This window comes from Sinocyclocheilus anshuiensis, unplaced genomic scaffold (genome assembly GCF_001515605.1).
Source record: "Sinocyclocheilus anshuiensis isolate Anshui unplaced genomic scaffold, SAMN03320099.WGS_v1.1 scaffold799, whole genome shotgun sequence".
In the NCBI taxonomy this organism is placed as follows: Eukaryota; Metazoa; Chordata; class Actinopteri; order Cypriniformes; family Cyprinidae; genus Sinocyclocheilus; species Sinocyclocheilus anshuiensis.
The window spans coordinates 993,270-1,017,766 of NW_015548231.1; the positions used below are offsets into that span (position 1 = coordinate 993,270).

A 24,497-nucleotide genomic window follows, 5' to 3' on the forward strand; every position below is an offset into this window, starting at 1 on the left:
ACTTCCCCACTGCATTCAGGCAGGCTCGGGTAACTTCTCAGTACTGGCCACTAGATGGCGCTCCGCCCGCTCTCTCAGCGCACGCATGCGCAGTCGCTCCCTTTCCCGTCCCAATAACAATCATTGAAAACGAACAGCAACCCCCGAAGATTGTTACTTCATCAGGCCTTTATTTTCAACAAATCGAGCCAACCATGACAGAATTACGCCACCGAGGAGCGACGGATAAAGAACTGCAGCATCAGAACTCGAAGGATAAGGTAACGAATAAAGAAAGATATGGAGAGATGCATGTTGTTGTTACGGCTATCATTTGAGCTACATGCTGTCATACATGAAGAGAGAGAAAACAATCGATTACAGGTCGTTGTGTTTCTGGATATCGCCAGCAAGTGTCCTGTCACAGCACGAAAGCAGCTTTTAATGCTCTGGTTTGATAAATGATTGTATTTTCTAGCGTTCATGAGTGTGTAATATAGCAGAGTAACGTACAGCTAGAGGAGAGTCTGAGCATCATCAGGGGTCTGACGTTGTTCTTATGTACTGAAGGTTTCCTCAGTGTGGAAAACAAAACAAAACACTATATAAGGCCTTATTGTATTTCTCGCAGTTACTGAAATAAAGTTAAGTGGCACGAACAATCCCTGCTCTGTTCAGCTCAGGACAGTGAGGTGAAACTCTTAAGGACGAGCTCTGCTTTCAGCAGAGTTTGAGGATTTCTGGAGTGCATGGACTGATCTTCATGCTGTGTAGATATAAAGATAGAAAACATGGAGACTGAGAGAGACTTGGGCGGATGGGTGAGTCAACATTCATGTGTCAAGTGTCTGGACCTGTAGGCATGGGCTTAACCTTTACAGCAAGATCACGGTATATAAACAAGACTCATTTGAATGACTTATTCTACGTTAATAGCAAATATTTGCGGATACTTTACAAATTCGTGCTCTTTTGTATTTATCCACGTTTTTTGGGGGGATATAAAGAGGCAGCTTTTATCAGTAGGATGTGATAATGTTATTGAAAGGACTACAGTAAATAATTCTTGGGTAAACTGTCTTACGTGCAGCCTTTATCTGTAAACATACATGGTCAATAGTTTCTGACCATTTTCTTTGGTCATTCGGTTTGGGCGGTTCACCATATGACTTCCTTCTGCATGCTATGTTGTATTTTTGTTCTGAATTTATCGCAAAAGAAGAAACTTCAGCCTCTTCTATCCGTAGTGCTGTCAAAATGCTGGAGTGATGAAAGAATAACCCAAGCGTGTGTAAGTGTAGCTATGCTTGACAGTGTCCACATTGTGCTAAATAGATTCATTTTTCATATGAAACACAAAGACCTAATACTTGATCATGCAAATGAAAAACCTTGTGCTGCCTTCATTCGCATATCAGCGCTCAGGCAAATGAACTGAATGTGGTCATGTTCTGACTCTAACCTTTTTCTTTTTTTTTTTGTCTAGTGTCTGTATATTTGGTATTTAATGTCAGAATGAAAGTTTGCAACTAATTTTGCTTCTATAATCTGACATATTTCAGAGCAAAATATAATTTTGAGTATAGGTTTTGTTTTTGTGCATTGCGAATTGATTGAATCATTCAAGCAAGTCATTACATATCAGATTTTTATTTCCTGCTTCTCAGATTTTTCTTCTGAAAAAAAAAAAACTACATTGATTTTGTGTGTGTCCTCTAGAGTTACACTGCATGGCCAAAAGTATGTGGACACCTCACCCATATGTGCTTGTTTTCAAAACCATTGGTGTTAATATTTAATTTTTTTGCTGTAACAGCTTCCCTCTTGTCAGTTGTTGTTTCGGTCCATCTCAAAGGCGTTCAGGTCTGTTCTTCGTGCAGGCTAGTCAAATTCTTTTACATTTACGTTTGTTCATTTAGCACATACTTTTATCTAACGGGACTTTTAAATGAGAAATACAACAATTTATTCACCAGAGAGAGCCAATAACACAATACAAAGTTTCAAACATTGTCCAGAATTGTAGAAGCTACAAGAAGGAGGGATATAGCAGGATGCAGTTAAGTGCTCACAGAAGAGATGAGTTTTGAATATTGTCAGGGTCTCGTCTGTCCAGATAGGGTTAGGGTTAGGGTTAGGTCAGGGGTGTCCAAACATGGTCCTGGAGGGCCGCTGTCCTGCAGAGTTTAGCTCCAACTTGCCTTCACACACCTGCCTGGAAGTTTTTAGTATGACTAGTAAGACCTTGATTAGCTAGTTCGGGTGTGTTTAATTGGAGTTGGAGCTAAACCAAAGCCACTGGAAGGCAAGCCTGCAACCTTTAGCCTAAAAAAAAAGCAAAATGGCTAATGCTATTGCTAACATTCCAGCCTTGACGTCATTGAATTTCAGACAGAGTTGTGCAACAGTCAATTGCTGTGTACAGATACTATAGAAATTAATAAGTGCCATAAACTAAATCCTACCTCTCGCAGAAAGTCCAAGATTTCTCTATATTCCAACTCTGTTGGTGGTACGCAGGGAAGGAGACCAGAGGCCGTTTTTTTAATGGATGTCAGTGGAGAAGAGGCTTCACTACGCTGAATAAACAGTTTTATTGAGGTAACAGCTTATCATTTAATGAATCGACAGCCTATCGGCTAATCTTGTCATTAAAGGAGTAGTTCACGTCCAGAATGACAATCACCCTCCACTTGTTCCAAACCTGTATGAGTTTCTTTCATCTGTTGAACACAGAAGAAGATATTTTGAAAAATATTGGTATCCGAATAGTTGATGGGCACCATTGACTTCCATAGTATTTTTTTTCCTACTATGGAAGTCAGTGGTGCCCATCAACTGTTCAGATACTAACATTTTTCAAAATATATTCTTTTGTGTTCAACAGAAGAAAGAAACTCATACAGGTTTGGAACAAGTGGAGGGTGAGTAAATGATGACAGAATTTTCATTCTGGAAGTGAACTACTCCTTTAAACAATGGTTTTGGATTGAACTATTTTTAGAGTTTACACCGAAAAAAATTCCATTTTATAAGAGGAATCATGGACTTTTTGTGACAGGTAGGATTTAGTTTATGGCACTTCTCATTCATTCCTATAGTATCCATAAACAGCGACTGTCACACAACTCTGTTTGAAATTCAGTGACGTCAAGGCTGTAATGTGATTGGTTATCAAGGCACACATGATCCAAGTTGATTGTTATGCTTTTTACAATGGTAAGTAATATAGACCCTCATATCTCCCAATAATAAGACAATCTCTGGCTAAACTTTGCAGGACAATGGCCCTCTAGGCGCTGGATTGGACACCCCTGGGTTAGGTAAATTCTTGTACCGGATAAGGTTAGGTAAATTACAGCTGACCAAATAATTTTACTGGTGGCATACTATGACACTGGCACGTTGAAAGTCACTGAGCTCCTTAGTACAGCCCATTGTACTGTAAATGTTTGTCTAGGGAGGTTGTGCGTCTGTATGCCTGATTTCACGCACCTGTTAGACTAGAATGTAGCTGAAATTAGAAGGGGGATATACAGGTGTTATATGTGTATAGAAGTTAAACTGCATTTTTACTGACAAACGGCAGACCAGAAATCGTTAATTTTCAAAGAAGAGTGTGGGAGCTGTGTGGAGTTCAGATTTCATTAAAAAAGTAAATTGAGACGGTATGTGACAGCCAGAACAAATGTGGTGTATTCTAATAAAACCTATGAAATTCATAAAGAACAAAGTGAGAATTAGGAATATTTTTCCATGCACTAAAATGTTATTCTTTAAACACACTTTCTGTAAATTGGGTGGTTATGAATAATTATTTGTGAAATAGTTATTTTATAATAAAATAATTATTTAAGTTGACTATCGCTAGAAAACCTCGTATGTTTTTCTTTCAGATGTATTGGCAGTCAGTTGTTCTATGTGGATATACAGTGTTGGGAAGGTTACTTTGGAAATGTACAAGTTACCCTATTTTAAATGTAACAAGTAGTGTAACTATTTCAGTTACTTTATTAAAGTAATGTAACGGATTACATTTGATTACTTTTCTAAATTTCTAATGAATGTTTTCAACAGTAGTACTCAACACTGATTACTTTCAAAATTCTTCATTACAAATTAAGGTTATAAAAATGAAACTTTGAAGCACAGCCACCACAAAATCAGACTTTAGCACATTTTTTACTTTGAGATTTTTCTGAGGTTAAATACAGATTTGAAATCATAACAAGATATTGTTTAAAAGCTATGATACCAATGATTAAAAAAAGTTAATTTAAAAAATAAAGCATATACATAAACCTAAATAAGAAATAAAACGGTTATCAAATAAGCATGTGCCCTATTCTGTGTCTTAAACTCCTGAAACATTGATTATCTCATATTTTACAGACGTTAATACTAGGGGTGTAACGATACACGTATTCGTATTGAACCTTTCGGTACGAGGCTTTCGGTTCGGTACGCATTACAAACTGAACGATTCGTTGGACTAATCCTATTACATCTGGAAAATAAAAGAGCTTAAAGTGTGTGAAATATAATGTTCTCAGCGCCACGAGATTGAGCTTTCTGCAGAGCAAAAGTGGGCGTTTCTGAATTTGTGGGTGTTTTCAAACTGCAGGGTGTTTCTCAATCATGCAATCAGAATGATCCCCCTTACCTAACCCCACCCCTAAACCTACCGTCACTATGATGTCAGCCAATCAGGAAACATGGTCTAAAAACGCCCGATCTGGTAACTCCCATTACTTTCCTGCAGAGACCTATACTTGAGTGCCACTGTGCTCAACCAGGCAGCCCAAACGACGTAACAGGCAACGTGATGTCTGCCCTCCCACCCCCTAAGAAAAACACGCTACTCCAGTAGGGTTGTGATGGTGAGGTAGTTCATTTAGAGTTTTCCCTCTTTTCCTCGCATTTAAATAGCTTGTAAATGCCTGTGCGCATTTTACTTTCACTTCCGAATTAGCGTCAATTCGGCATCAATTGATTGAATTGACAAAAACAAAACAGTACGACAAACTCACTTATATTAAACCTAGAATGTTTAATTTATTAGCAAAACGCCTTCCAAAGTCTAAAATATTTTTAAAGCAGCCGCTTTTGTATTTCGTTTCGAAACAATCTTTCGCCAACTTCTTGTCTTTCTAACCTCACTCGTCAGCTCGACTCACTCAAATGATAGTTTTTTGATTTACCTAAATGAAATCCGACTTCTGCCGCTGATCTGAGATGCGACTGTTGTTCGGCACACTGCATTATTTAAAGTAAAAGAAAAGATCATACTTTATGATGTTAGTTTTAATAAATAAAAAAATTTAAAAATCAAGGAAATTTCTCCTGCATTTCTTTCTTTTTGCTGTATCGAAAATACCGAACCATGACAACCGCTGTGTCATATCAAACCGAACTGTGAATTTTGTGAAAGTCAATACAATTTGGGAAAGAAATCAATCAAATGTTAACATTTTCAAAAGTAACTGTAATTTAATTACACATTTTTTTCTCAGCGACTGAATCAGACTAGTTACATTTATTTTGTAATTGAATTACATAACTCCGTTACATGTAACTAGTTACTCCCAAAAACTGTGTATATATTCATGCATTCATCATTCATTTACATGACCATTTTAAAAGTTCACTGCAACTGCCACTAGGGGTGAAATGTATACGAATCGAATACGAATGTTGGAAATTTCGTGCAAATGTGATATGTTTTCCCTGTCTGAACATCAAATACCGTCAGACTCTGTTTTTAATGAATGTGACATTTAACACACACTTACATCAGTCATCTCTTTTGTAGACTGTCATTGATGTTATGTTTGTCGGGGAATTCCACGTTTCCAGATGGCTAATGCTGCCGTCCGCCAATTTCGTCAGAAGTGTTGCTCATACTCTGAGACGAGTGTGGGTCAAACCTGGCAGGAAGACTGAAAATGTCTTTCTTAGGAAGAGTGGGATGTCCTCAGTTCCTGATGATCTATTTGCGGTCGGCGGAGCATTTGAGAGATGGGGGAGGAGGTGGGAGGTGCGAGGGAGGGTAGTTTTTATCTCTGGCATCTTGAATATCAGGATGTAGTCCGTCTCCATGGAAACCCTGGATCTTTCCGTAGCTCTTACTGTCAGATGAGTGTCAGCCGTAAATATACATTGGCTTGAGGGTGCTCTTCGTAATCCGATCCAAATTATTTATGTCAGATGGATAGAAAGAGGTTTCTGGAACAATCGTAACAGCTTGACCAACTGGTGCAGCACCATCTGATGATGACAGCCTGTTGCTATGGGGATGAAGAAGGCAGGATGTTTGTAATTGTGCAACAGGCTACTTAGACACACAGGCCTGTTAGATACAGGTGGCTGCATTTATTTGCTCGGAAATACTGTACAAACAGAAATATTGTGAAATATGAATGTAATTTAAAAGAAGTGCTTTTTATTTTAATGTTTTAATGTGTAATTTATTCCTGTGAAGGCAAAGCAGAATTTTCAGCATCATTACTAGAGCCCGACCGATAGATCGTTTAGCCGATATTATCGGCCGATATGAGCCTGTCGCCGATATATCGGTATCGGCGAATATGCCGCCGATATGAAAATGTTTTTACAGAACATATAACGCAGATAAAACCTGCGGCCCAGAACTCATGCAAATCACATCGGTCACATCACATCGCATGCCGCGACAAAATACAATATAATTATATTGTATTTTGTCGCACCGTTCGCGTCCGGTGTAGAATAGAACCCATTATAATCAGTGATGTTGTCTACACCGGATTCAGTAAACTGATGCCTCGTTCTATTTATGACATGCTGACAGAAGTTCAAATGATTTTCAACGGTCACTTTGTCGCGTCCTGTTGCGGCGCAGACACGGTGTCAGCATAGTTTGTCTGTACACAGTCAGTAACGTAGCAGATTGAAAAGTTAGTATCTTTCTGCAGTCCAATAGACGGCAGTGCGGTGGTGGCTTGAGTCTGTTGAATGGTAATTTAATGCTACGTTGTCACCTAGTTGTCACCTAGTTACATTTTATATAATAAAGTTTATTGTTAAATTGTTAAATACCCTGCCTCCACTACATAGGCCTATGTTTGTCACATCATTATAAGTGTTTGATTATCATATTTGAGTTATCATTGCAAAAAATGTGGTTATGTATATATATTCTGTTTATGTGGGCTATATACTGTATTCTATATACAGTACCAGTCAAAAGTTTGGACACACGAATGGGAAGTGTGTCCAAACTTTTGACTATACTGTACTATAATATAGCCTACACATAAAGAATATCGGCCAATATATAGGTATCAGTCTTTTTTTACTCCCTAATATCGGTATCGGCATCGGCCCCCAAAAAACCCAAATCGGTCGGGCTCTAATCATTACTCAAATGTTTAGTGTCACATGATCATTCAGAAATGAATTGGAAATTGATTTGGTGCTCAAAAACGTTTCTTATTATTATCAACGGTGAAAACAATTCTGCTGCTTCATATTTTCTGTTGAAATCCTGATACATTTTTGAAGAGACATTTTTTTTTTTTGCATACTTGCTGAAAATAAGTATTAATATCTTATTTTTAAAAAACTCTTACCGTTCCCAGGGTTGGGTTTCGTTTAAATTTTATCAATTCCAATTCTGATTTCGATTCTGCTTATCGATTCTTATCGATTCCCGGTTTCAGTTTCAATGTGGTTAAAAAAAAATTGAAGTCAAACATTTAGATATCAAACATATTTATTCTGTGTCTCTTTTTGCAAAACATTTATTTGCTGAACAAAAATCAGCCAGCTACATAAAAACTGGACTCTAGTAAGAGCTGTTTGTGTTAAAAATAGAGCTGCACGATTCTGGATACATTTTTTTTTTTTTCAAATGGAAGTTGTGGTTCTCTCACAATTCTGAAGAAAAAATATTAGACGACGAAACAAAATCTCATGGAATTTATGAATGAATGATTCGGTGACTCTTTCATTACTGGATGAATCCGTGTTTTTGAATTAATCTCTTGAATGAATGATTCAAAGACAAATAAATTTGTAACAGCCCCATTTCGCCACCTAAAAAAAGATGCGCACACAGCAATCGAAATTTACATTTTACAACAAGTATCCAATTCCTGACCTTTAGCATCTGGAATAGGAATTGATTTTCGATTCCCAACCCTACTGATCCCAAACTGTAAAACAGTAGGTAAAATAGTATTCAGAATTCTTTGCAAATGAACAAATGTCTATTTTGATAGATTAATTCATCTCTTTTGTATTTATTTTTCTCTCCAACTGTCTCCAGGGCTCTGAAACAGAGGGCAAGGAGAGAGATGGAGCCTCGGACAATGAGACCAAGTCAGACTCTGGGGTTCCTGAGGTTCCCGTTTCTGCCGATGACACACCAGAGGTTCTCAACAAAGCCCTCTCTGGCCTTTCCTCACGGTAAACCTCTTTAAATCTGCGATTAAAATGACTCTTTAGTAAAGTAGAACACTCTTGCATGTGACATGAGATGAAAAGTGTGTATAAAGTGTCCAGAGCAGATTATTGGCATGTTGCTGTGAACAACAGATGATTCATTCAATAAAAAGGCCACCGGAGCTTTTAGTCCTCGCATTAGGAAGATTATATTTCCACCCAATATGCTTTGCGTTAATGTGTTTGTCTCTCCTGCAGATGGAAGAACTGGTGGGTGAGGGGCATCCTCACGCTGGCTATGATCTCTTTCTTCTTTATCATTATTTATCTCGGTCCGATGGTGCTGATGATGATTGTGAGTATTTTCTCTTCTTGTTGTTGTAAACACCAACAGACATTTTCACTTAAGAATCTACTAGATATTGTCTCTTTGTTGCTTTTACACATGACAGATGAGTACCGATGTTGTTTATCCTGTCAACATTGTCAAACATTATTACTCAGCTGAGCTGCTGAATTGGTTATGTTCGAGCAGGGCCGCAGATATATTCATGAGACGTCATTGTAGTCTCTGAATAATCAGTGTCCACTTTGTTCCATGATCTGGCTTTTTCAGATATTATAGCCTACAGTTAATTGCATGTTACAAAAAAATTACTGCTAACGTATAATATAAGTATAATATCTATACTATTATGTATAAAAAATATGCACTACACACTCAATAGTTTTTCAGTCTTATGTTGTTGTGATGCTGAAGTGAATTCAGGATTCACAACATTTTAATCAATAAAATATGGAAATATATAGAATTGTATAGAAATGTTGTCATGCCAACTAACTGGAATAAGTTTAAGTCCTAAATTTACTCAAACTAAAACTGAAATAAAAATATTTTAAAGCTAAATAGAAATTCACAAATACACCTAACAAAATTACAAAAACTTTAACTAAAATGAAACTATTATTAAATACAATAATAATATATAAATAATACTAAAGTTCTGCTCTAATTTTACAACTATTTTAGCACTAGTTGGCGTTACATAATCTAAAATCCCAAAATAGGTGGAAGAGTGTCCAAAATTAATTCAAATTTCCATAATGTTGATTAATTTTTAATATTGTCTGATAACTGATGTGGTCCTGCTATATCATGCATTGAATAAGCTTTATTGACTGCCAGTTAAAGCAGCAAAAACACAGGATGGAATCTTGCTTTAAAAAACAGCTAGAAATAGCACTTCAGAGTGGAACTAGTTGGTTGCCTGTTGTTGTTGTTTTTTTTATTGTTGTCCTCTGTGTGTCTTCCACAGGTGCTGTGTGTTCAGATCAAGTGCTTCCATGAGATCATCACAATTGGTTACAGTGTGTATCACTCTTACCACCTGCCCTGGTTCAGAACACTAAGCTGGTGAGACCCACGACACGCACCTGCCACCTTCATTTTCACGCTTCATTGTCTCTCCCTCTCTCCCTTTTCTCATTATCTGTCACCCCAGATCTTTCTCTGTTTCTCTCTCCCACTGTGCACTGCCTGTAATTAGAGGGCATCATCATCATCACTTTCATCTTATCGTAATATGGCTGTCTTGATGTCTTACAAGTTCTTTCATTTTCTGTGTAAAAATGAGTAAATGCTGTACTTGTTTATTCATCCAGCTATACATGCTATCACCAGCTGTATAGAGGTATGGAAGTTCACTCTGGTTTAGACCACATTCAAACTGTAGTGTAGATTGTTTCAAATGTGAAAGAAAAGATTCACCATGTTTAAGTAATGTGAAAATCCCACTGAATACTATTTAAAGTTTTAGAATTCAGTGTTGAGTTAAAGGGATAGTTCACCCAAAAATGAAAATTCTGTCATTAATTACTCTCATGTCGTTCCAAACCCAGAAAGACCTTCGTTCATCTTCAGAACACAAATTAAGATATTTTTGATGAAATATAAGAGAAGAATACAAGAAATTGTTGAATAAAGTTATTTTAGTTTTCTTCGTGCACAAAAAGTATTCCCGTGGCTTCATATAATTAAAGTTGAACCACTGATGTCACATGGACTATTATAACGATGTCCTTGCTACCTTTCTGGGTCTTGAACGTGGTAGTTGCGTTGCTGACTATGCAGGGTCAGAAAGCTCTCGGATTTCATCAAAAATATCTTAATTTGTGTTCTTAAGGGTTTGGAACAACATGGGAAAATTGGCAAAAATCAGGTGTCTTGATGCCAAATTTCAGTATGTAGAAGCTCTGGATTAGTAATCTGAGATCCTTTTTTAAATACAAGGTTTTTGAGTATCTCTTATGAAGAAATGCCATATTTTCATGTCCAAAATAAAAAAAGAAAGAACTATGAATCAATTTTATTAAGAAAATTAGCTTATATTTAAGTTGGGGCTTAACTTTGCATGAGGGTTGATCTCCAGGAATAGGATTGGGCACCCCTCATACATAGTTATATATAAAAATCCTAAAAAAAAAAAATCTAAATATAGGCTTCAGTTTCTTTAATGCAAAACATCTTTATTATTTTTCTTTTGTGCAAAGTATGACATTTCTTGATGTTTCAACTGGTGAACGTTTCTTTGAACTTGTTTTTAGGTTTTTATAAATTAGATATCTGGCAAATCAGGTATAAGTAGAACCATTTCTCTACATTAGTCCTTCTGTGTAGCCCAAGTAGCCCAACTTCCATGTGGCCATAATCTTAGTGAGCTGCTGCTCAGCTACAGTCTGACCATTTCCTACATTTCCTACATTTAACAAATTGGCTCATTATAATTACTTTGACGACCGTTAGAAACACTTTGATTAATGAATGGATATGAAAGGACTTTGTCACAATAATGTCTGATTGCCAGTTTTAACGGTTTTTGTCAGGTACTTCCTGTTGTGTGTGAACTACTTCTTCTATGGTGAAACGGTGACAGATTATTTCTTCACGCTGGTGCAGAGGGAGGAGCCTCTACGCATCCTCAGCAAATACCACCGCTTCATTTCCTTTGCCCTGTACCTCACAGGTTAGAACCTTGTCTTTCCTACATGCATGCCACTTTATTTGCCATTGATGTTTCTGGCTTTAAAGCGTTTGGGAAGTAATAGTTCTCACAGTTACTGCTGAGTCCAACAACTCCTACTTTTCCACACAGAATGCTGAAAGCAAAATCGGATGCAGTCTTCAAAATGTGATTTATGTTAACAGTTGAAATGCAGACGGAATGATTTTAGTTTTTTGGGGTGTTGGTTTTTCATAAGCGTGAAGTTAATGTCATCCAGGATGTGGTTCGGCTCTCTGTCTATCTGTGCACCCCTCGCTCATTTTCTCTTTCAAAAAGATGCAAGACAGCAGATTTCATCATAAGCTAAACGTAATGTGCAAATTTTTTTTGGCCACTGGCTTCCTGTCAAACAGGACATAATTAGTGACACAGTGTCACTGGCCTAAAATAGTCCCATAGACATGTAGGGATGGCATTGGTGGAACTGTCTGTTTTACTGGATGTGTATTTTCTCTTCTTGTTGTTGTAAACACCAACAGACATTTTCACTTAAGAATCTACTAGATATTGTCTCTTTGTTGCTTTTACACATGACAGATGAGTACCGATGTTGTTTATCCTGTCAACATTGTCAAACATTATTACTCAGCTGAGCTGCTGAATTGGTTATGTTCGAGCAGGGCCGCAGATATATTCATGAGACGTCATTGTAGTCTCTGAATAATCAGTGTCCACTTTGTTCCATGATCTGGCTTTTTCAGATATTATAGCCTACAGTTAATTGCATGTTACAAAAAAATTACTGCTAACGTATAATATAAGTATAATATCTATACTATTATGTATAAAAAATATGCACTACACACTCAATAGTTTTTCAGTCTTATGTTGTTGTGATGCTGAAGTGAATTCAGGATTCACAACATTTTAATCAATAAAATATGGAAATATATAGAATTGTATAGAAATGTTGTCATGCCAACTAACTGGAATAAGTTTAAGTCCTAAATTTACTCAAACTAAAACTGAAATAAAAATATTTTAAAGCTAAATAGAAATTCACAAATACACCTAACAAAATTACAAAAACTTTAACTAAAATGAAACTATTATTAAATACAATAATAATATATAAATAATACTAAAGTTCTGCTCTAATTTTACAACTATTTTAGCACTAGTTGGCGTTACATAATCTAAAATCCCAAAATAGGTGGAAGAGTGTCCAAAATTAATTCAAATTTCCATAATGTTGATTAATTTTTAATATTGTCTGATAACTGATGTGGTCCTGCTATATCATGCATTGAATAAGCTTTATTGACTGCCAGTTAAAGCAGCAAAAACACAGGATGGAATCTTGCTTTAAAAAACAGCTAGAAATAGCACTTCAGAGTGGAACTAGTTGGTTGCCTGTTGTTGTTGTTTTTTTTATTGTTGTCCTCTGTGTGTCTTCCACAGGTGCTGTGTGTTCAGATCAAGTGCTTCCATGAGATCATCACAATTGGTTACAGTGTGTATCACTCTTACCACCTGCCCTGGTTCAGAACACTAAGCTGGTGAGACCCACGACACGCACCTGCCACCTTCATTTTCACGCTTCATTGTCTCTCCCTCTCTCCCTTTTCTCATTATCTGTCACCCCAGATCTTTCTCTGTTTCTCTCTCCCACTGTGCACTGCCTGTAATTAGAGGGCATCATCATCATCACTTTCATCTTATCGTAATATGGCTGTCTTGATGTCTTACAAGTTCTTTCATTTTCTGTGTAAAAATGAGTAAATGCTGTACTTGTTTATTCATCCAGCTATACATGCTATCACCAGCTGTATAGAGGTATGGAAGTTCACTCTGGTTTAGACCACATTCAAACTGTAGTGTAGATTGTTTCAAATGTGAAAGAAAAGATTCACCATGTTTAAGTAATGTGAAAATCCCACTGAATACTATTTAAAGTTTTAGAATTCAGTGTTGAGTTAAAGGGATAGTTCACCCAAAAATGAAAATTCTGTCATTAATTACTCTCATGTCGTTCCAAACCCAGAAAGACCTTCGTTCATCTTCAGAACACAAATTAAGATATTTTTGATGAAATATAAGAGAAGAATACAAGAAATTGTTGAATAAAGTTATTTTAGTTTTCTTCGTGCACAAAAAGTATTCCCGTGGCTTCATATAATTAAAGTTGAACCACTGATGTCACATGGACTATTATAACGATGTCCTTGCTACCTTTCTGGGTCTTGAACGTGGTAGTTGCGTTGCTGACTATGCAGGGTCAGAAAGCTCTCGGATTTCATCAAAAATATCTTAATTTGTGTTCTTAAGGGTTTGGAACAACATGGGAAAATTGGCAAAAATCAGGTGTCTTGATGCCAAATTTCAGTATGTAGAAGCTCTGGATTAGTAATCTGAGATCCTTTTTTAAATACAAGGTTTTTGAGTATCTCTTATGAAGAAATGCCATATTTTCATGTCCAAAATAAAAAAAGAAAGAACTATGAATCAATTTTATTAAGAAAATTAGCTTATATTTAAGTTGGGGCTTAACTTTGCATGAGGGTTGATCTCCAGGAATAGGATTGGGCACCCCTCATACATAGTTATATATAAAAATCCTAAAAAAAAAAAATCTAAATATAGGCTTCAGTTTCTTTAATGCAAAACATCTTTATTATTTTTCTTTTGTGCAAAGTATGACATTTCTTGATGTTTCAACTGGTGAACGTTTCTTTGAACTTGTTTTTAGGTTTTTATAAATTAGATATCTGGCAAATCAGGTATAAGTAGAACCATTTCTCTACATTAGTCCTTCTGTGTAGCCCAACATGCCATTCTTCCATGTGGCCATAATCTTAGTGAGCTGCTGCTCAGCTACAGTCTGACCATTTCCTACATTTCCTATTGCTAACAAATTGGCTCATTATAATTACTTTGACGACCGTTAGAAACACTTTGATTAATGAATGGATATGAAAGGACTTTGTCACAATAATGTCTGATTGCCAGTTTTAACGGTTTTTGTCAGGTACTTCCTGTTGTGTGTGAACTACTTCTTCTATGGTGAAACGGTGACAGATTATTTCTTCACGCTGGTGCAGAGGGAGGAGCCTCTACGCATCCTCAGCAAATACCACCGCTTCATTTCCTTTGCCCTGTACCTCACAGGTTAGAACCTTGTCTTTCCTACATGCATGCCACTTTATTTGCCATTGATGTTTCTGGCTTTAAAGCGTTTGGGAAGTAATAGTTCTCACAGTTACTGCTGAGTCCAACAACTCCTACTTTTCCACACAGAATGCTGAAAGCAAAATCGGATGCAGTCTTCAAAATGTGATTTATGTTAACAGTTGAAATGCAGACGGAATGATTTTAGTTTTTTGGGGTGTTGGTTTTTCATAAGCGTGAAGTCATCCAGGATGTGGTTCGGCTCTCTGCCTGTCTGAGCACCCCTCGCTCATTTTCTCTTTCAAAAAGATGCAAAACAGCAGATTTCTTTAGAAGCTAAATGAGAAGCAACAAGTCATAATGTTTTTTCTTGTTTTTTAAAAATATATATTAACATTTTATCACAACAGCAATTAAACAATGCTCATCGAAGCAAGAAAAAAAGGAAGTACAAAGAAAATTATTTTTTTTATGATTAATATATTATGACACACCAAACCACAATATGTAACAAAATAGGCAGTTAGGTCAAAATTTGGGACCTGAACGTGAACACGATAAGAAGAGCACAATAAGTATCAACTAAAATGATAGTTATCAATTAAAATGAAATAAAAATTGATAACATGTCTTGTCATTTATATATGGTTCAGAAGGAAGACATACAGACAAAGTTCCTTTCTATATTAGGAGTACCTAATCGATTATTTGTATTTGTAACAATTATTCTGATATTTCATTAATTTTTTGTGTAGCACGGCTAGAGTGTATACATTACAATTATGACTGAGCTGGAATGTAAACACGTCTATTTAAAATATATATCAGTGTTCTGTTTTTATAAAGAGCAACAACAGTGTTTATTGGTGTAAAGTTAAACAAGATCATCAGTTCTAAACAATATCATCAGTTCATCATGTGTTGTGAGTTTGTTAGGCAGACTGTTAAAAAAATGTATAAACCTTCCATGTCCAGATTATGTAGTTTATGTGTGTGTGTGTGTGTGTGTGTGTGTGTGTGTGTGTGTGTGTGTGTGTGTGTGTGTGTCTTTTCAATGTGCTTGGTTTGGCTTGGACAGGTTTTCTTGGCCACTGGCTGGTTCCTGACAAACAGGACATAATTAGTGACAGTGTGACTGGCCTAAAATAGTCCCATAGACATGTGGGGATGGCATTGGTGGAACTGTCTGTTTTACTAGATGTGTGTGTCTTTTCCAGGGTTCTGCATGTTTGTTCTGAGCCTGGTGAAAAAACACTATCGCCTGCAGTTCTACATGGTGAGTGCGTTTAGTCCATAGAACAAGTTTAGTGTAATTTGAGTGTGTTTTTTGTACACACACGCTCACATACCCTGTGTTTGACATTCTACAAACACACATGCATTTGTCATGTTTTCTAGCACTTGGACACAGACCCTACACTTTTCCGTATCATGGCACTGTCTTTTGTCCCAGATTTGAAGTGAATAGAGTTATTCATTCCGTCTTTCTCTCTCCCCAGTTCGGCTGGACTCATGTGACCTTGCTGATTGTGGTGACTCAGTCCCACTTAATCATTCATAACCTGTTTGAGGGGATGATCTGGTAAGATGATGCCTCCTGTGTGGCACTATCAAAACCCATATGACATTTACACATTTCAATTTTTCAATCCAGTGTCATTCCACAATATTAGATACAGTACAGTTGGTTTTCTGTTGTAGGTGATCTGTTTGCATAAGATAATCTGTTTCTGTGTGCGCAGGTTTATTGTGCCCATCTCCTGTGTTATCTGTAATGACATCATGGCTTACATGTTTGGCTTCTTTTTCGGTCGCACCCCTCTCATCAAGGTTTGTGTTTTTAACACCCCAGTTAAATAATATTTTAAAAATCACATATTACATGTGAAATATAATAAAATGGCGGTACAGTATAATATTTACACTACTATTCAGAAGTTTGAAGTAGGATGTTTTAATGTTTTTGAAAGAAGTCTTTTATGCTCACCAAGGCTGCATTTATTTGATCAAAAATACAGTAATATTGTAAAATATTATTATGATTTAAAATAATTGTTTTCGGTTTTAAAATATTTAAAAATGTAATCGATTCCTGATGTCAAAGCTTTATTTTCAACCTTTACTCCAGGCTTCAGTGTCACGTGAGCTTTCAGAAATGATTCCAACTTGCTAATTTGGTACAAAAATCAGCATTTCTGAATTTTTTGAAACAATTGTGCTGCTTAATACTGTGTTTTTGTGGAAACTGTGATCCTTTTTTTTCTCAAGCTTCTTTTATGCTAGTAAAATAAGAGGTTTTATTTGAAATAGATTTCTCACTTTTGATTAATTCAATGCATCATTGCCTAAATAAAAGTACTTTTTTAATCACTTTAATTTTAGTTATCCCCAACTTTTGAACAGTAGTGTGGTAAAGTTGCTTACTCGTAATTTTAGTTATTGTTTTTAATCAACTGGATGTTCTGTTTAATGTCCTAGTAGGTGTAATTTATCACAAATGATAAACTATCCGCTAATGTTTGACAATCGGAGAGTGTCTAAATACTTAAGTTTAATCTGTATATCTGCTGTTTTATGATGTAAAAATTAACTAATTAATTATCTTCTTTTTGTTAAATATTTTGCTTAAAGTGTGCTTGTGCTATCTCTCTTTAAAATAAAAAGAAGTTGCTTTTTAATGTTTCTGTCTAATGCAGCAACATTCATACTTTTTTGAGTGTGGCTTAACTAACTGTTTTCTGGCTTCTGTGTAATGTTGTGTATTTTTAGTACAGTTCTCTTAATGCTGAATTTTCTCTGCAGTTGTCTCCTAAGAAGACGTGGGAGGGGTTTATCGGTGGCTTCTTCGCCACTGTTGTTTTTGGAATCCTAGTGAGTAGTAATAACCCACTTCCTGTTCTTCGTCTGGTCTTTGCTGAATGTTTTTATGTAGATTTGGGAACCTTGGTGACGTAAGAATAAGAATTGCCTTGATTGACACCTTGGAAGGGGCTGATTAGTTCTTTTCAAAGTTAATTTGATGTATCAGAATGATAACAAATCACATTTCATCCCTTCTCCAGCTGTCCTACGTGATGTCAGGTTACCGCTTCTTTGTGTGTCCTGTGGAGTTTAACAATGACTCCAACAGTTTCACAGTAGACTGTGAGCCGTCTGAGCTCTTCCAGCTGCAGGACTACGGTCTGCCGCCTGTACTGAAGTCCATCACGGGCTGGGTAAATCACACACACTCACACATACACCGTCTGTTAGACACTTACTCCTCATGTCTCTCATGTCTCTTTTTGTTATTTTTCTGATCTTTGTGTCTGTGTTTACCAGTTACTCAGACACAGCCATCTGCTGACATCCCACTTGCTGTGAATCTGTCACAGCTCTGCTTGACTCTGTGTTTTATTGATGCTGACATTTTTGGACCACCATTTTTGAGCAAAAGCAGAATCCTGAATAAAAGAAAAAATATTACATTTTATGTATTTTGAAATTGCATACAATAAAGACAGTTTCTTACACATTTCCATCTCTCTCCCATTTTCCTCTTAGACCACAGTAAAGTTGTACCCATTCCAGATCCACAGCATTGCCCTGTCAGCATTTGCCTCCATCATGGGACCTTTTGGAGGCTTTTTCGCCAGTGGCTTCAAAAGGGCCTTCAAAATCAAGGTGGGTGTAATTTGAGCACCCACAGATCATCAGATCTGAAAGGAAAATGCTTGTCTTGGTTTCACTATTACCTACAGCATTCTTCACCACAAGGCAGCTTAAGTTGTCTGTCTATGCAGTAACAGTGAAAGACTCATTTAGATGTGGCACAGAGCTTCAGTGTACCCAAAGAGTTTCCAGTCCTGTGTTTTACACTCTGCTCATACTGTCTCTCTGATGTCCATCACTGCAGGACTTTGCAAACACCATTCCAGGTCATGGAGGAATCATGGATCGTTTCGACTGTCAGTACCTTATGGCCACATTTGTAAATGTTTACATCGCCAGCTTTATAAGGTAAGACAGTTATTAATGAATTTCTGGTACAGTTATGTGTGGGTTGTAATTGACTTCTGATCAGAGTTGTAACATACATATAACCATTCAAAAGTTTGGGGTTGGTTATATATATATACATGGACATATACGTGGAGGCCAAGAACCACCCAACACGAAGCGGATCCTTTAATAACAAAATCCTTTTAATGCACGGTAAGCCGTTGATTATCCTGCTTATTCCATGGTCATTTGCCAAGTTATAGGCAAGTTAAAATTAGTATTGCTCTTTGCGGCGCAATATTTGACTTCAAAAGTTTGGGGTTGGTTATATATATATACATGGACATATGCGTGGAGGCCAAGAACCACCCAACATGAAGCGGATCCTTTAATAAATAATCCTTTAATAACAAAATCCTTTTAATGCACGGTAAGCCGTTGATTATCCTGCTTATTCCATGGTCATTTGCCAAGTTATAGGCAAGTTAAAATTAGTATTGCTCTTTGCGGCGCAATATTTGACCTGAAGGGTTCAAATCAGACAGAGATGAAATAGTGCGGTAAGATCACATTTATTTGAATGAATTATAGCATTTATTTCAATTAGGGATGCACCGAAATTAAAATTCTGGGCTGAAACCGAAAATTCTGGATGCACTTGGCCGAAAAACGAAACCGAAAATGCTTTGTATTGATTATTGATTATTTTATTAAATAATATAAAGTAATTTTGTAAGACTTTTTTCAATTGAACTAAATTTTAATGATACTGAATTTAAAAAACACAAGTCAATAAAATAACCACACTTTTAGGCTACTGAAAGTAACACAATAAAACTGGACTACTTTAGTTAACATGAACTAAGAATAAACAATAGTTCATCAGCATTTATTAATCTTAGTTAATGTTAATTTCAACATTTACTAATGCATTAAAATCAACGGTTGTGCTTGTTAACAGTTAATGCACTCTGATTTAACATGAACTTACAGTGAACAACTGTATTCTCATTAACTAAGATTAAGAAAGATTAATAAATACTGTAATAAATGTATTGTTCATTGTTCGTTCATGTTAGTTAAAACTAGGGACGTGCTCGACGACTAATTTGACTGATGTTTAAACGAAAGTTTTGTATCCGACTAGTCGACTAGTCTAAAAGCAAGAAACCCCCTAAAGATGGCAAGAAAAAAAAACTCTGCGTGCGTGTAGCATATATAATAGCCTATATTTGAAATACTTAATCTATGAATCACACTGTCAAATCCCTCAATGAATTCTGCTTGCCGCACACTTGCCTCGCGTTATCATTTCAGGCGGTCGTTAAAAAGAACAAAAAGTTTGTATAAAAAAATTGAGTATACACTCAATGCCGGCCAAAGCATAGCTTATTTATTAAAATCAGCTGGGGAAATGCAGAACAATGGAAAATCAATAACTTACTCAGATCATGCGTTATTTGTTCAGTGAAATTATGAAGGTGGTCTGGTGAAAGACGGGACCTGAGGCGATTAACAATAAAATTCCTGCACTTGAAAAAATGCGCTCGGCAGGAACTGAAGTCGCAGGCACGCAGAGATAACGAAAAGCAAGCCGATAGTTTCAGAAAGCGCCTGGACATCCCGCACCACCACTTAAAATGTCGGTAATTTGAATGATAAAATCGAGGTTTTTTTTTTCTGTCGTGTAATCGACTATTGTTTTCAGTGTCGACTAGTAGGAGCTGTACCGTTTAGTCGACTAGTCGACTAGACCCGCACATCCCTAGTTAATACATTAACTAACATTAACTAATGGAACCTTATGCGTGCTGCATGGGTTGAATGCATATGATTTTTAATTTGTAACTAATATTATTACTCGAATGAAACAGAGTCCAAACATTCTGGACTTATCTTATATAGCTTATATAACATTATATAATGGATTAATGTCAAAGGCATCCTGGCCTATAATTATCATGAAATCAGCCTATTATATCAGCATTCCACAAGTGTCTGTTTGTATTTGTATTTATTTTATGCAATGTTTTATTTATTTTTTTATATTGATTTATTTGGTATAGTTTGATCTAACATTTTGTGGTTTATTTTGTGAGAATGACTGAGCGACTGTACATTGTCCCATACATATTTTATTGTTTTAATTGTTCCTGTTCTATCAACCTAGTGCCTTGTTATTTTATTTTTTGTTATTGTCAAAGACTAATATAATCACAATGATAATCAAAGTAATATTGTGAGTGTGTCTAGAGCATAAAACATTGTGCTTTGATATTTCCTCTCGTTTAGAGGGCCAAACCCCTCTAAAGTCATCCAGCAGCTTCTTGCTTTGAGACTAGACCAACAGCTCCACATCTTTAACTCGCTCAAGGTTCATCTGACAGAGAAAGGCCTGCTCCCTGCCCTGGAAGAAGCAGCCTAGCTTTTCGGACCACCCCACCGGAGTGGGCTGTGGATAGAGGGAGGAGAGAGAGGGCAACGGAAGCAGATCCAGGCATGTATGGAAGTGGGAGATGAGATGAGGAACATAAGAAGGGAAACAACGGAAAACTGAACCACAACCTTGGGTCATTCCATTTTCAGTGTGTTTGCGAGAAAGTGTGTGTTTGTGTGTGTGTGTTCGTTCAAATCAGTGTTTTTGCTTATTTTATTTTTTGTGAATGTTTTATGCTTATCTCTTACACCACAAAAGAATATTCTATATATTAAGATGACGTTGTTGTTACAGTTCTTTGTGAGTTGAGCTGTACAATTCCACTTGTGTACAAATGTTCTGTACCTATAGATCGTCTGAATATTTTATAGTGTTTATTATGTTTTATTTTGTTTTAATGCACTGCTCATCACACTGTCATTTCAACCTCAGGCTAGTCTTTGTTTATTTATTTTTTGCTAACAGGTGTTTCCATACGCCATCATAGTCTCAAAAAGATTGTATTTTCACTGCAGAGTGCCATAATTCATATTTGTTTTGATGGTCATGGTTTTTGATGTTTTTGTAACGTTATATTTAAGAGAATTGTGGTCATTGATATCAAATGTGCGCTTCAGCCCAGTCGGTGGTGACTGTTACAGTTCAGCTGTGAGACTGTATGTTTACTGTACTTCCTGAAGTTAAGGAGAAGATTCAGATGTCAGTATTCAGTGTTTGAGAGGAAGTTTAGGCCACATCAGACTAGAATTACGTGACTTTCATGTTTGTTACAAAGAAACGGTCCCTGTAAGCCAAACAAATAGGAAGTAACTTTAATTAGAATTACGTTGTCAATAGTTAATAATAATTAGTTGTTACTCAGCACTGGAAAAGACCATTTGGAGATGTTAACAAACATTTCGCACTGAATGTTTAAAGGGATAGTTCACCCAAAAATGAAAATTTGATGTTTATCTGCTTACCCCCAGGGCATCCAAGATGTAGGTGACTTTGTTTCTTCAGTAGAACACAAACGAAGATTTTTAACTCAAACTGTTGCAGTCTGTCAGTCATATAATGGCAGTCAATGGGCTCCACGGCTATGACACTCTATCTACAATCTCAATTAGGAGTGTCATTGGCCCATTTGAGAGATGGGTGGCGGTAATGCACTTATAAGTCTGTGATCTGCCATAAAGCAAGAAGAAGAAGACGACGCGTCACGCACCGAGGGCAGTTCGGACATTGCGGTGAATCAGAGGTAAAAAACAATATAAATACTGTTCAGTTTCTTGCACAGACCGATCGTTTCGTGTCTTTACACATCAATGTATCGTCACGAGCTGCAGGGTTTAATTTGGTTTTGTTTGTGTATGTTTTTTTGACTCTCAAAGCCGTGATTCCATTCACTTCCATTATATGACTGACAGACTGCAACGGTTTGAGTTAAAAATCTTCGTTTGTGTTCTACTGAAGAAACAAAGTCACCTACATCTTGGATGCCCTGGGGGTAAGCAGATAAACATCAAATTTTCATTTTTGGGTGAACTATCCCTTTAAGAATTATTGTTTGTGGTCTAAATCATACTTTTATCATTTCTAGTTTTATTTTAATGTTTTATTGTCACTGAGCAGTTGCAAGCTAGTCTTAGTCAAGCTTTGTGTGTGTGTGTGTGTGCGTGTGCGCGCGTGTGCGTGTTTGTGAACTGTTACATGCTAAATGGTAAGGATCAGGCTGGGCCATAAAATCTCATTGACTGTTTTGGTTTTACATTTATTCAGTTTTGTACCATTTTCACTGCATGAGACCAAGTCTACCACGTCTAATTTTATAATTCTATTTCATCTGTTTTGTTTTTACCATCATCTGCTGTGTAAACTCAGAACTACAGTGTGTTTTGTTTAAGGTATTTTGTTCCCCTCTAATATGTGCTGTCATGAGCACCTGTGCCATAAACAATATTTATTTTAAGAAAATTAAACCTTAATGGGTGTCATCGAGCAGCTTTAAAAGAGTAGTGTTAACAGGCTCAGGTTCAGTCTGTACGAACAGTTCACTGCCGTTCAACAATAAAGATCCATAAGCATATACTTTCAGACCTGTGTGTATTGACCAGACTGATGTGCACTCATATGTTGGGCTTTTTTTTGTAAAATTTGTTTTTAAATGTTATTTAGCATGTTTTCTTCTACGCCCACAGATCTTGAAAGATAAATAGGCAGCTTATTACCTGAGTTATGTTCATTTTTGCCTTGCTTTTGTTTATTTCCATGATTTTGATGGACAGCTCAAGCCATAATAGCTTAAGTGGAGCGCAGAGCAGTGACGTAACAATAATAAACAGCGTCACAGCTGAAAAATTATGACCATAAATCCGCGTGTAATATTTGCCCCTCCGTATTTTCACCATCCACTATCAATGAATTGATATTAATTTATTTTTTCAATTCAGTAAGCAAAACATAATCTTCATCTGTGTTAAGTGGTGCAGAAATGTTTCTAAGATATTTAATTCATTATAATTTCGTGTTATTGTACCTTATTAGTACAGTTCAATGTCCTGATTTTATAGAGAATTACATACATTATATTAGAATATAAGAATATATACTGTATATGTTTGACGTAGAGATGATTCTATTCTTATTCTTTACTGTATTTGAATGGTCCTCTAAGCCAGTCTTTGCTCTATATGTATGAAACATTGACGTACTGTACAAACTCCAGACGTGAGCAGAGCAATTGCAATGTTTTATAATCAACAGAGAGAGTTACAAACCCGTCATGTTGCTGGCCAACCACTGATGTCAGGAGCAGTGTTGGGGAAAGTTACTTTTAAAAGTAATGCATTACAATATTGCGTTACTCCATAAAAAAGTAACTAATTACGTTACTTATTAACTTTTGATGGAAAGTAATGCGTTACGTTACTTTTGCGTTACTTTTAAAATCTGGACAGGGCTTGCTTGTTTGTTTTTAAAATAAAAAAGTTCTATTTTTGGCAAATATAAAAGCCTTTTCACACCAAAAGTGCATGAATAAGCCTCAGGCTGAAGGGAAAGTAAATTTAAGTCCGTACAGTAGAATGCAGAAGAAGAAATTTCAACACGCTTCAGCAATAAAAAAAGACTCACGAATGTTTGTCTAGAGTAATTTTTGCTTATTAGTATGGTTGAACTGGATCATCGAAGGTCAGAAGCAAAGACATTGGTTAATAGAATGGGATTAAATACATAAAGGATATTTGTGTTGTTTAACATTTAATTATTGCATAATCTGAGTTGCATTATTTTTATTCAGTTTGAGGAATACTGAATCTGTGTTTTTTTTTTGTGAGTGAGATGAATTAATGCATATTCATATTTATTTTAGAACTACAGTAACATCTGATTTCTCCTCTCAACATGGGGACAGGAGAGCTGTCAGTCAATAAATTGGAAAAAAAAAAAGTAACTTGCGTTACTTATTTGAAAAAGTAACAGATATTTTCGTGTAAATTAAAAAGTAATGCGTTACTTTACTAGTT

At 36.3% G+C, this 24,497-nt stretch overlaps 1 protein-coding gene across 1 annotated transcript; it reads left to right on the forward strand.

Annotated features, from left to right (window-relative positions):
- The first annotated feature begins 100 nt into the window (after positions 1-100).
- On the forward strand, positions 101-21,406 carry LOC107654641 (phosphatidate cytidylyltransferase 2-like). Its single transcript, XM_016441818.1, has 13 exons — positions 101-260; positions 8,288-8,427; positions 8,662-8,758; positions 9,720-9,817; positions 11,287-11,426; positions 15,791-15,849; positions 16,073-16,155; positions 16,316-16,403; positions 17,376-17,444; positions 17,636-17,788; positions 18,117-18,236; positions 18,469-18,572; positions 20,847-21,406. Exons 1-13 carry the CDS (start codon positions 195-197, stop codon positions 20,977-20,979), a joined length of 1,350 nt encoding a protein of 449 aa, XP_016297304.1. The 5' UTR covers positions 101-194; the 3' UTR covers positions 20,980-21,406.
- Positions 21,407-24,497: the final 3,091 nt, after the last annotated feature.